Source organism: Astyanax mexicanus, chromosome 2 (assembly GCF_023375975.1).
Source record: "Astyanax mexicanus isolate ESR-SI-001 chromosome 2, AstMex3_surface, whole genome shotgun sequence".
NCBI classification, from domain to species: Eukaryota; Metazoa; Chordata; class Actinopteri; order Characiformes; family Acestrorhamphidae; genus Astyanax; species Astyanax mexicanus.
In genome coordinates this window covers 78,157,894-78,172,102 of record NC_064409.1, presented here as the reverse complement: position 1 = coordinate 78,172,102, position 14,209 = coordinate 78,157,894, and the positions used below count along the sequence as shown (strand labels likewise).

The 14,209-nt window shown below is 36.8% G+C and overlaps 1 protein-coding gene across 2 annotated transcripts in view; it reads left to right on the top strand.

Moving 5' to 3' along the window:
* col22a1 (collagen, type XXII, alpha 1) overlaps nt 1–14,209 on the top strand; it is a 140,726-nt gene that overhangs the window by 90,054 nt on the left and 36,463 nt on the right. For both annotated transcript variants that reach the window (XM_049474911.1, XM_049474910.1), the window contains 14 exons: nt 3,037–3,090; nt 3,201–3,254; nt 4,389–4,424; nt 6,195–6,224; nt 6,690–6,743; nt 6,961–7,014; nt 8,132–8,185; nt 9,146–9,199; nt 10,452–10,505; nt 10,589–10,642; nt 11,531–11,584; nt 13,186–13,230; nt 13,433–13,495; nt 13,621–13,674. In XM_049474911.1, the coding sequence (XP_049330868.1) occupies nt 3,037–3,090; nt 3,201–3,254; nt 4,389–4,424; nt 6,195–6,224; nt 6,690–6,743; nt 6,961–7,014; nt 8,132–8,185; nt 9,146–9,199; nt 10,452–10,505; nt 10,589–10,642; nt 11,531–11,584; nt 13,186–13,230; nt 13,433–13,495; nt 13,621–13,674 (714 nt within the window). The remainder of the gene's footprint in view (nt 1–3,036; nt 3,091–3,200; nt 3,255–4,388; nt 4,425–6,194; nt 6,225–6,689; nt 6,744–6,960; nt 7,015–8,131; nt 8,186–9,145; nt 9,200–10,451; nt 10,506–10,588; nt 10,643–11,530; nt 11,585–13,185; nt 13,231–13,432; nt 13,496–13,620; nt 13,675–14,209) is intronic.

The following is a 14,209-nucleotide window of genomic DNA, read 5'->3' as shown; positions in this document are numbered from 1 at the left end:
AAGACAAAACCATACCATAAACGAGAGACAGTCCAGAGTTCATACACGAGATATCCAATGTCAGAGGTAATCCAAGAGGCAGTAGTGAAAACACAGTCCAGGTAATACACAAGCAATACAGTATCAGAGGCAAAGGCAATAATCGGCGTTGAGAAAACAAAGGCAAGGTCATACACAAGATAAACTGAGACAAGAGATATAGAACGCTTTGTAATGAGGAGAACCTACAATACGCGGCGTGGGTGTTTGTGTGGAGTGCTCTTTTATAGTGCCAGTAATCAGTATTCAGGGCTTCCTGGAGGAAGCAGGTGAGGTGTCACGTGATCAGGTGAGTGCGTGATGTCAGCGGGTGGTGCATTCTGGGTAATGTAGTTGTTGACTTGAGAACCTCCGTTAGAGCTGGGTGTGGAAGGGACAGAGGAGCTAACAGCACCAGACGTGACAGTAGGTGTAAGATTAATTTGCTTATTTTAACAATAATGAACTCAAAATAAGCACAAGTCAAGTCCTTGTGTCTGATTCCTGTGTTGATATTTAAGATATAAAACCAATGATCATTGGTTACTAATACAAATTACAACTCTGGAAAAAAATAAACCGCTTAAGGTTCAGAGGGAACTTAGGGTGGAAATTAGGAGGGGCAAGGACTGCTATAGGAGGAAGCTGGAGGTGCGTCTTCAACAGAACAATGTCAGAGAGGTGTGGAGAGGCCTAAAGACCATCTCTGGCCACAGCAAGGAAAGTGGGAGGGGGGCCTGAATCAGGAGATAGGGAGTGGGCAAATGAGTTGAATCTGTTTTTCAACAGATTTGACACCTCTCCTGCACCCGTCTCTTTCTCACCTCAGAATACTGACCTACTGCATCACACTTCTCCCTCTTGTGTCGTAACATCTTCAGCGCTTTTCCCTAAAACTACTCCTCTCCCTACTAAGGCAGCACCACCCACCTCCATTCCTGCAAGTCTCATTACTCCTGCTCTTCTCATTACATCTGAACAGGTGAAGTGTGAGCTGAGGAAGACCAAGGCTCATAAGGCGGCTGGCCCTGACGGTATCTGCCCTAGATTGCTCAGGGATTGCGCGGACCAACTTTGTGATGTATTGCAATACATCTTTAACCTGAGTCTGAGTCTTATGTGGGTACCGGTCACGTGGAAAACCTCCTGCGTGGTTCCAGTTCCCAAATCTGCACATCCGAAGGAGCCAAACCACTTTAGGCCTGTTGTCCTCACCTCTCAACTGATGAAGACGATGGAGAGGATTGTACTTAAACATCTTCAGTCCTTGACAAGCTTCGAATTAGACCCCCTTCAGTTTGCTTATCGTCCCGGGATGGGGGTTGAGGATGCAGTTATTTATTTACTTCACCGAGCCTATTCTCACCTGGATAAGTCTGGGAGCACTGTGAGGGTCATGTTTTTTGACTTCTCCAGTGCTTTTAACACCATCCAGCCAACACTGCTGAGAGAGAAATTGCTGAACGCCGGAGTGGACAGCTCTCTCACTGCTTGGACCATCAACTACCTGACCAACAGACCACAGTATGTGAGGCTAAGCGACTGTGTGTCAGACGTGGTAGTCTGCAGTACAGGTGCTCCTCAAGGAACTGTCCTCTCTCCGTTCCTCTTTGCTCTATATACCTCAGACTTCAGACACAACTCTGCCAGCTGTCATCTCCAGAAGTTCTCTGATGACACAGCCATTGTTGGCTGTGTGTCTGAGGGGAGCGATCTGGAGTATAGGGAGATCATCACAGACTTTGTTGACTGGTGCACAAGGAACAATCTACGCATAAATGCCAGCAAGACAAAGGAGATGGTGATTGACTTCCGTAGGAAGGCCACACCCACATTACCAGTGAACATCCTGGGTTTGGACATTGAGACCGTGGAGGAGTATAAGTACCTGGGTGTTCACCTTAATAATAAACTGGACTGGTCCACACACACCAATGCCCTGTACAAGAAGGGCCAGAGTCGACTCCATCTTCTGGTCCTTTAATGTGTCTAGGGCTCTGCTTAAGACTTTTTATGACACTGTGGTGGCCTCTGCAGTGTTTTACGCTGTGGTCTGCTGGGAGAGCGGCTGCACAGCTCGAGACAGGAGTAAACTGGAAAGGTTGGTCAGGAGGGCCAGTTCAGTAGTGTCCTGCAGTCTGGACTCTGTTGCTAAGGTGGGAGAGAGGAAGATGTTGGCTAAACTGACATCCATTTTGAACAACACATCTCACCCTCTCTATGATACAGTGAGCTCTCTAAGCAGCTCCTTCAGCAGCAGGCTACGGCTGCCACAGTGCAGGAAGGAACGCTTCAGAAGGTCCTTCCTCCCATCAGCAGTGAGACTGTACAATAATAGCCTACAGTAATATATAAAATTCTATATTTTCTCTGGTTCTTATGTATATTAGTATTCTGATTGTGTTTTAAATTATGTTAGTTATTGTTATGTTGCCCTTTGTTGCATAATTTGCCCTTTTACTTTTTATTTAAATAGAAGTATACTTTTTTAGTTACTGATTATGCACATTGATTTTGTCTTGCTGCTGTAACAAGTCAATTTCCCCTTTGGGGGATCAATAAAGTCTTATCTTATCTTATCTTATCTTAAAAATGATGAGTTTCTTTGATTTGACCAAATTGAAAACCTCTGGAATATAATCAAGAGGAAGATGGATGATCACAAACCATCAAACCACCAAACTGAACTGCTTGAATTTTTGCACCAGGAGTAAAGCAGCATAAAGTTATCCAAAAGCAGTGTGTAAGACTGGTGGAGGAGAACATGATGCTGAAAACTTTATGAATATGAACTTGTTTTCTTTGCATTATTTTATATATTTTCTATTTTATATAATTTTTTTAAACAATAAATAAACTACTAAAGACTATAGATTATAGACTCCTATCACAACAGGATAATCTTAGTTGATTACTTGTTTAATATGTCCCTGATTTCAGGACATGTTCTGCGATTGTCTAAAGAGTTGGCCCAGTTATCAATTAATCAATTATTTAATTGCCTTCTTATCTATGTAGGGTGAACCTGGGCAGGATGGCTTTCCTGGAAAAACTGGACTTCCAGGAAAAGACGTGAGTGATCAGATTTACTCACTTTATTGCACAAGATAAACATATAGCATCTGTTCTCTTTATTTTATACATACTACTAATTTTATATGAATATATCTTCTTAATTTCAGGGTCTGAGAGGACTTGCTGGTGTACCTGGTCCAAATGGAGTTAAAGGAGAAAAGGTACAGTATGAGTAGAACGTTTTTACACATTGTTTTTTTTTTCTTATGTAAGCATCTGAGAAACCATGACAACCACCCAGGATACCACACCAACTGCCTAGCAATCATCTAGCAACACCCAAGCAACCACTTAGCAACATAATTGCAACCACCTGAAATATGCCTTCGCGTTTGCCTTGCAATAGGAACTATACAATATCATTAATCTAAAAAAAAAAAAAACAATTGGAGCAACACCACAGCAACCACCCGGAATACCATCAAAATTACTTTGCAACATAGCATCTAAAGGGATACCACTAAAATGTCTTGCATTATGATGGCAACCATTTGGCAGCACCAATGCAGCACTATTGCTACTAACATAGAAAACACCTGGGATAATGTAGCAACTCCCCAGGTTTCTGTAGCAACCACTTAGCTACACCATATCAGCCACATGAAATAACATAGAAACCACTATAGCAATACCATAGCTAGAAAAAAATGATTACCTGAAAACACCACCACATCCATTTGTGATGTGATAGCGAGCACTTAGGTAAACTATAGCAACCACCTAGCAACACCTTAATATCAGCTAGCAAGATCATATAAACCACCTAGATTAGCATAGCACATTCAGCTCTGGAAAAAATAAGATACTTTTAAAAATAATGAGCTTCTTTGATTTTACCAAATTGAAAACCTCTGGAATATAATCAAGAGGAAGATGGATGATCACAAGCCATCAAACCAAACTGAACTGCTTGAATTTTTGCAGCAGGAGTAAAGCAGCATAAAGTTATCCAAAAGCAGTGTGTAAGACTGGTGGAGGAGAACATGATGCCAAGATGCATGAAAACTGTGATTAGAAACCAGCGTTATTCCACCAAATATTGATTTCTTAAAACTTTATGAATATGAACTTGTTTTCTTTCTATTATTTAAGGTCTGTTTGTAGTTTATAGAATAAAACAACAATGTTAATTTTACTGAAGAATATACCTATAAATAGCTAAATCAGAGAAACTGATTCAGAAACTGAAGTGTTCTCTGCAGCTCTGCTGTGGACTGTGTATGCTGTATTATATGTATTATATGCAGTGTGTGGAAAATGATACGTTGGGTTTTGTGTGTGTTTTTGTCCTGCAGGGAGAAAGAGGTCCTGCTGGAATCCCTGGAGACGTGGTGAGTGACTTCCACATTACCATTTTCACAACTGTATAGAAATATCATATTTACAGCTCTAGCTGCATTATTCCTCTCTACAGACTACAGAAACCACATCCAGACGAAAGGAGAAAGTTCAAAGAAGAAGTTCAGGATGTGCAGATATCTCTATAAATTCTAATAAGATACATAAGATACAATGCAATCTTATTACAATATATATTGACATATTGACAATGTTGGTTTTAAAAGAAACTTAAAAAGAATACAGTTTGAGGAACTTATGTTCTCTGTGAACTCTGTGTGGGCACAGAGGGCTTTATTAAAAAAGGTAATCCAAAATCGAAGTAAAAAACAGGCAAGGTCAAAGCCAGAAAAACAAACAGGAAGGGCAGACAACATAACATGAGAGAGAGACAGTCGATAGACAGTTCGATAATTAGGTGGAAAATACAAAAAAAGTAGTAGTGCAGTAAGTAGTAAAGTGCAGTGAAGTGTTTATATAGTGATGTGAACAGGTGAAATCAATACTCAGGTGATTGCGGTCTATAACATGTAATCATATGATCAGTCATGTGATCAGGAGTGAGTGAATGATGTCAGAGCTGGGAGGTATCTGTTAGACACTTACTGGGAATACTAACCTTTCTCTACTTGAACACTGGGTGTAGTTGAGCTAGGATTTCAGCTCTTGCTCATAAATATTCATATATGCAAACATTTTGCCTCTGATTGGCTAGTAGCACTGCGACACCAGAGGGCAGTGAGACGGACAACAGTTAGAAATGTTTTAAAATAAAGACATTTTTACACTAAAAACAGTCTTTGCAATGTCATATGTTACTTTACAACATGTGTAATAATGCCCTGCTAAGTGCAGTTCAGCCACTGACCTAGTCTTAGAGTCTCTGTAAAACACAAAATCCACCGGAGATCCTATTTAAACCTATTCATTACATTACATTACATTACATTTGGCAGACGCTTTTGTCCAAAGCGACTTACAATAGTCAAGTACAATGTAAAATAAGTTTAAAGGTAAAACATCTTTGGATAGGGATAAAAGGAGGTCAAAGGGGAATAATAGGATAGAGGAGTGAAGGAGGGGAAGAAGGAAATGAGGTTAGAAGTAGTTAGTGTGTTAGAGGTGTTAGGAGAGTAAGTGCTCTTTGAAGAGTTGTGTCTTCAGGAGTTTCTTAAAGATAGCGAGAGATTCTCCTGATCTGGTAGTGTTAAAACAGAACTGTTCTAAATATACACCTACCTATCTCAGTTGTACTTGGCTGGTGGTGTTTTTCCTCCAGACTAATTCTAACCATTTGTTTCTTAGCTCTGAATTACTGAGTAAAGTATATAAACACTGATGTGTTATTCACACAAATAACACAGGAACGAACTGCATGCTGTTCCTACTGTTATTTAGCTCCTATCTGACGAGACGGCGTTGCTGCCCGGCTTCAGCTCTGCCTGTGGGTGGTCCCGAGCCAAATGGGCGGGGCCATGAATACTAATTCACGGGTTGATGTAGACACTGTGCTTTTCCCGATCGACTCGTTTCTCTGAACATTTTTTTACAAGCTGCTGCAGATAATGGAGCTTTTGGAACAGTTTTATCATGTGCAGCATCATAAACAACTCAGAGAGACCTACTGTATTTCATAAAGAACAAGAAAAAGTGGATTTTAGCGAAAGAACACCTTTAATATCACTGGCACATCATTACTGCCATTGTTTGCTGTAGTATTACTGATGTTACTCTTTATTAAGTGGTTTATTGTGTGTTAACAGGTCCAGATGGCAGGACTGAAGGGAGAAGTTGTGAGTATTCATTTATTCATTTATTAACTTATATAGTCTCCATGGTAACACTTTCTATGAATGTCATCTCTATAAGACTCTATAATATTAGACAATAATAATATTATTGTATAGTCTATAATTAAAATAGTATATAATCAGTAGCTATTATAATGATATTAAATAAATCTATAATACTATACTAATACCATAAAAAGCTTTGGAGTTTTCATTTTTAATTAGTGATTTAACGAAATAAGCATTTTTTTTGGGTGAACCAAAAACAAAAAACTGAATAGTTAAAACTAAAAGTTTCAATTGATTTAGACATTTTTTTCCCATTGCATTAATTAAATAGTCTAAAATGTCCTTTGTTTCACTTTTTAAAGAAAATGTTCATTAATTGTTCGTAATATGGCTGTCTGTATACATATATTTATATACATATACATATATTTAAATATATATATTTTTATATATGTGTAGGGAACCCCTGGTGTGCCCGGCCCTCCTGGAGCTGATGGTGTTCCTGGACCTCCTGTAAGTCCTTCAAGTGTATCAGTCTGTTTTTTCCCATCATGCACAGCAGATTACCAAACAAATTTTTTTGTTCCAATAATTAGTGCTAAATATATTCAAATCAATATGTGTTCATCTGTTATATGATATATTTAAGTTAAATTACTAATCCTGAGGGCTGCTCTAACTTTTTAATACCACTATATGATGATTTAAGTTATTTTATTCTCTCTGTCAGGGTCCACCTGGTCCACCTGGAGAACCTGGAGAGCCTGGAGAAATGGGACTGAGGGTAAGATTTTTAAAACAGCACCTGTAGTTGCAATAGCTGCATAACTAAGCATTAATACACTCGAGCTTCGTGCTATAAGGTGTAATATTGGCATGTTATAGCACAAACATTGAGAGTATTATTGTGATTATCCCACAGTTCAGTGATCACTGTTTATTGAAAGATTTTCAGTTAACCCTTAGAACCGTACGGACGGATTGTCCGTCCAATAAAACACCTTGTATTCTCAGCTTAATTACTCAGGAATCCCTTCACACATAAACATAACCCATATATAATTAGAAAGGGCGGAGCTTACTCTTTCTAAAAAAATAGTGATCAGTAACATCCCAGTGCGGTAAAGCTAACTCTACAAGAAACCCATTGAGAAAAACACCTAAAAAAGTGTGACCTCCTTACAAGAGTTTACAAGAATTACAAGAGTCCACCTTATATTCATCTTAAAATACTCTATATTTACTGTAAAATATAAACACTCAAGCTTTTATTTTAATAATAACAACTCCTAAACTGATATTGGTGGCTGATAATGTGTGTAATAGTGTGTATTTTCGAATCGCTGGGCTTATTTAGTTGTGGGAAGGCGTCTTTGTCTGTGCCGCCTATTGGATGTTTTGGTTTGTATTTGGTTTGTAAGCGCTGTATCGTTTCTAGGTTACTTGTATGTGGCAAAGCAATACATGGAGAGCTTCAGTTACAGTGCATTACCGGCTGATAATGTCACTCATGCCAACTCAACGCCTCTCAGCTAATTACATTGCAGGGTCGGATTTAACTGTGGTATAACTGTCAGTATAGCTGTCTTTAGACAAATTCACATGATTACTGTGAAAAACTAGAACTTTATAGTAGAAGATAAAAAACGTCTTTTCTTTTGATGAGGGTTAATGTAAAAAGAAATGTCCCAGTATATTGTCCCACTAAACAAATACTAAAAACAAGATTTTAGTCAATCTTGTATACATATATATTAGTTTTTTTAAACCTAATGCAAAAACAGCCTCTGTTAAGAGCAGTAAATGAAGACTTGTAGTTCTCCAGTGGATCCAGCAGATGGAAGCACAGTGTAATCTGATGTTTTCTGATGATAATTTTCTGGGTTCCTCTGTTTTTCTAGGGAAAGAAAGGAGAAGGTGGATTACCTGGAGTGGATGGGCTTCCTGGACCACCTGTAAGAAACACATCATACTGTTTTTACACAAATACTATTAATTAATCTTATTAACACCTGTACAAAGGTATTCAGACACCTCTTCTAATTTATTAATTCACATTTTTTTCACAAATATTACATTTTACTCTTACACCCATATAATGCATCTATATAATATATGAGTTTCACCTTTTGAACTGAATAGCTGACATAAAGTAACTTTGCAAAGATATTCTCATTTGTATAAGATTTACTAGTACACTTTATACTTGATAGTAAAACACAGTGGATCAACACCAGCAGATGACATGTCTCTCCAAACCATCACTGATTGGTGGAAACTTCACACTAGACCTCGAGCAGTTTGGACTGTGTGTCTCTCCACTCTTCCTACAGACTCTGATCCCTTTATTTACTTCAAATAAAATGTAAAATGTACTGATGATCAGTGATGGTTTGGAGAGACATGCTGATCATCTGCTGGTGTTGATCCACTGTGTTTTATTATCAAGTCTAAAGTCAGTGCAGTTTTGTTTCCCCACAAAATCTTACAGCACTTCATGTTTCCCTCTGCTACTGACAACTTTTATGAAGATGAAGATTTTATTTTTCAGCAGGATTTGGCACACTGCCCACACTGGCAAAAGTACCAATTGGTTTTAGATAGTATTTTAATTTTCTGAGACACTGATTTTAGTTTTTTCATTGGCTGTAAATCATAATTATAATCAACAATAAAATAAATAAAGGCATAAAATAGATCACTCTGTGTTTAATACATCTATATAATATATAGAGAATTTCACATTTTGAACTGAATTTCTGAAATAAAGTATGCTTTTCAATGATGTAATTGATCTCCATTACCCACATTGTATTGCAATACATAACATATACAAATGTAATGCATAATGCAGTTTAGAGAATAAAATGTTACGTTTAATAATCATTAACTCAAGTTTTGGGTTTTGTTTTAAGGGCCCCGTAGGACCACCTGGACCTTCTGGAAATCCAGGACTGACTGGACCACCTGTAAGTTTAAAGGGCATTTTTGTATCAGTGAGTTTTAACACGTTATTAAAGCTATGTTATTTATTGGGTCCTATCTTACACCGTGCACAAGGCTCATTGCTATCTTACACCCCGTCAACAGTCTGTTTTCACACCTTCCACCTACATGGTTTAAATAGTAACTGTGCTTTTGTAAAAGCTGTATTTTTCACACTATAAGGCACACTTAAAATTTTCATATTTCTGTGTAGCTGCTGCTAACCGCGGCTAGCACTGCTGGAGCAGTATGAGCATTAGCAGCTAACCACGCTAACCTGCATGTTTTCCGGGTTAAAACAAGCTACATAGGACAAACTGCTAGCTAATATCACCCTTTACCAGAACACGCAGGGTTCCTCAGTGTAGCGCTGTTGGGTGGCATTTGCTAGCACTAAATGTGGCTAGAGTGTTAAACTGCTAAAGCTAAAGCTAATGCTGCTGCACCCAGCCTTATTAGAAATCTGGAAAAAAAACAAAGCTTATTGTAAATAAGCAGAATTGCTTTACTCACCCAAATAAACAGGTTTTAGGAGAGAAATCTCTATAGAATAACATCTAGCACTCTAAAAGGGAATGATTATTTTAAGAACTACAGTTTTGTTTACTTAGCTTAGCTTAGCTTAACTGCTGAATTAGAAGGAAAACATGCCAACACTATTAATCCTTACTAGTGTCGCATAGTGTGCCTCATAATCCAGTGTGACAAATACGGTATCTACACCAATGGGGGGGTGGTCTGGAAATTAGGTGTGTTCAGGTAAATTTCTGTATATCGGTGTATTGCTATCTTGGCAAAAGAAAACACAGGTGCTCCACCTAGACAGAATACAACCTAGACAGACATTGAACAGTCAGACGTTCATTGCTATCTTGGCAGTGAATTATCAAAACAGGTTCATCCAGCTAGCTGCGCCCTTGAAATAGCAATCTGCCAAAGTCAAAGCATGATTGGCTCTTAAAGGGAATTGAAGGCGAGTGACACACTGATTGGTTTATTTCATCTTACGCCCAAAATTAACCACACCTATGATTAATTAAAAGAATTAGTACATGCCTTTTTCATGCATTTTAAGCCGTACAAGGTGTACTTTTCCCGCCGTTACGATAGCAAAGACACACTGACACGCCCTAAATCAAGCTCTATAGTGCACAATGCCTATAGATCGCTGAAATAGGGCCCGATAGATTAAATAACTCATAAATCATGTTAATCTGGAGTTTTTCTCTTTTACAGGGATTGCCTGGGGAAATCGGTTTCTCTGGAAAACCAGGAGAGGCTGGAAAACCTGTAAGGAATTGAAGTAATTTAATAAATTACAGATTTAATTTTCTATTTGATGAACCAGTTAAATTATGCTCTTTGTTCTACAGGGTCTCCCAGGAAAGGATGGGCTGGATGGTCTTCCTGGAAATGATGGAGAGAAGGTTGGTACTGGATACCCTTTTATCATTATGAACCTTTACAAAATATTTTATTTTTTTAATTTTAAATGATTTTATATGAAGTTTTAAGACTTTTAAACATTTTTGCCAAGGGTGTACTAATCAAGTTAATTTGCTATTCTATTTATATTCTATTTTATAATATATACAGCTCTGGAAAAAATTGAAGACCACTTCAGTTTCTGAATCAGTTTCTCTGATTTTGCTATTTATAGGTTTATGTTTGAGTAAAATGAACATTGTTGTTTTATTCTATAAACTACAGACAACATTCCTCCCAAATTCCAAATAAAAATATTTTAGTCATTTAGAGTTTTCATGCATCTTGGCATCATGTTCTCCTCCACCAGTCTTACACACTGCTTTTGGATAACTTCATGCTGCTTTACTCCTGGTGCAAAAATTCAAGCAGTTCAGTTTGGTGGTTTGCTGGCTTGTGATCATCCATCTTCCTCTTGATTATATTCCAGAGGTTTTCAATTTGGTAAAATCAAAGAAACTCATCATTTTTAAGTGCTCTCTTATTATTATTTTTTTCAGAGCTGTAATATGTTTTCATGGGTCATTGTAAAATAGTTCCACTCTGTTAACTAGTTAACTTTAGGGTGTATTGTATTGTATGTCTTCAGAAAGGGGGGAGATGATGCAGAACTTAATTATTATTCCCCATTCCTTAAATCATCTGTGATGGGAAGCTGAAATTAGCTTTGATTAGCTTTTATTTTTCTGTTTTGCCTTAAATGCTGCAGCTGATACAAGATCCATTTAAATGCACCTGGACCAGATTGAGACATCCCTAATATTTGCATGAATGTGTTATATTGCTCTATTTATGTCTCTATAATTTTTATTTTGTATTTTTTTAAACAGGGCCCAAGAGGAGAATCTGGCCAAGATGGCTTCCCTGGAAAACCTGGACCAAAGGTCTGTCTTAATGCTTATTAAACACCTGCTGCCTTTAGAATAATAAAGTTTTTAGAGCATAACTAGCAGAAATATTGTGGGAATTGGAAAATTAATATTAAATTTTCTGCACAGTAGAGACAGTTACTCCACAAAAATCAGGATAAACACTTTTTAATACCCTTGATTGCAGAAAAAAAACATTAAATGAACATGTGTTCCAATATTTTGTCCATATTGTGTGCTGTAGTCCATGTTTATAGATAACAGTGAGTCAAAAGTAAGTAGTTAGCATCAAGCTAATTGCTAATAATATTTCTATTAGGTAATTGTCATACAGTCATACAGTGTCAGAGACCACAAAACAAATTTATTAGATGATTACTGAACACCTCCACACAGTTTGAGAAGACTGTGTGATGATTTAGCACCATGCTAATTGCTAATGAGCTACTTTTTTTTTTTAGCTATTTTAATCTGTATTTATAGGTAGCTGTGAGTCAAACAGAGTCAGAAACAACATATTTAAGTTGTTTTTTACACATTATTAAACATGTCCACACAGTTTGAGGAGAGCATGTGATGCTTTGAGCTTACAGTTAGCACCATGCTAATTGCTACTAAGCTGTTTAAACCTCATTAGCTACATTAGCATTGTGTCTCTTTTGTGTTCAGATTTATGGTTGACTACAGAGTTGTACAGTGTCATAAACCACATAATTAAGTCTATTAAAGTCTATTAGATGACTTAGGTATTCAGTTATTAAAACAATGATTGGTGGTGGAAAAAGTACTGAAAAGTACTCATCTAAAAATCTAGTCAAGTAAAAGTAAAAAAGTACTTAATTTAAAATGAAATATAATTTAATCATTATTAAATTAAATAATTTGGATCTTTTCAGGCAGTATTTGTTCAGACCACTCCATAAAACATTTTCAAGAACAAGTGGTATAGGTTTCTATCATCCATTTTTTTTTCTTTACTGTTAAAAAGTTAAAAGGTATGGTCATGTGACTATATGTGACTATAAACCGTATTTTTATAGTTTAACAGTTCATTATTATTTTTTAATTTCCCATTGCTTTGCTTTAACTTCTATTTACATGTTTTTTTTTTTTTTAACATCCAAGCAGATTGTTTAATGTTTCCAATAAAAACTTAAGGAAACATCATTAGAAACATGAAAACATACAAAAAAACTGTTGGTGGGTGCATGCGCAGTGCTGTAAAGAAGCACATATCGATGGGTAGCATAACTCCACAGAACACCGGTTCCCCCGGAGCCGAGTGCACACAAACCCCAGGCTACACAGCTAATTTATACAGCGTCTCTCCCGCTAACCGTAATAATAAACACTGCTGGGAAAAGTTCAGCTGCGCTGCCATGGAGAACAAGCATTTCATTTGTTACTTAGTAACAGGGAGTTTTCCAAAGTAGTGAAGTAAATTACTTGTGTCAACATGAACTTGAGTAAAAGTAAAATGACCTATTTTAAAAATTACTTCAAAATTACAAATTACTCATAAAATCTACTCAATTACAGTAATGTGAGTAAATGTAATTAGTTACTTTCCACCTCTGAATATATATAATGTGAAACTGTATTTATTTGGTACCCAGGGTGATGAGGGACCTCCAGGACCAAGAGGACCACCAGGAGAGAGAGTGAGTAATGTTAAAAATGAGCAAATAACGGCTAATAAAATTGCTAATAGCTAATTACTATGCAGTATAAGACATATTCTATGATTTAAAATTGTAATTGTAAAATCTCTCACATTTTCTTTATGTATCTCTCTCATTTCTTCTAATCCATCTTTTATATATATTTTTATATCTTTATATTGTTTTTGTTCTCCTCTTTCAGGGTGAAGCTGGTCAGCTTGGTCAGCCAGGTGAAATGGGATTAAGAGGAGAGCGAGGAATGCCGGTAGGTTCTCGTTAAAATAATCTTAAATAGCGACATTTTCGGATTCACAGTACAATTAATGTGTTTCTAATAAAGTGGCCAGTGACTATACACCTCTCTACATTCTCTCTTTCTTTTCATTTCAGGGTGAAAGAGGGAAGGATGGAGTTTTCGGCCCGAAGGGAGAGAAAGGAGACAAGGTGAGGAAGAGTCCTTTTTGTTTTTTCAAGCCTGTGGATTTTTGGGATAAAATTTAGCATATTCCGCCCAATATGTGCTATTTCTGTATATATGGAATTATATGTGTAAATGTGCACAAAAAATAACTTTAAAATACATTTTATTATTAAGCAATGTGTCTTGTACATTGACCTAATTGCAAAAGTAAGATATATAATTAAAAACATGGATAAAAAACTACTTAAAACACTGATAAAAATAGCATTTGTTACCTGTTACTCCACTCTCTAACTATAAACTTTACTATGAAATATAATTAATAAAATACTTCAGAGACATCATTGTGTTACTCCAAATCCCATCTATACTTGAAAAATATTTTTTTTTTCATAATAAATCAGTTAAAATACACATTTTAGTTGTGTCCCAGTTTTTTCCACTCAGTCCTGTTACTGTAACACATCATCTAAAACATCTGGAACATTCTACAATTAGTCACATCTAAAACAGGAAGTGACATCAGCTGGTTCTTCTGAATATTAAGTGAAGACCAAA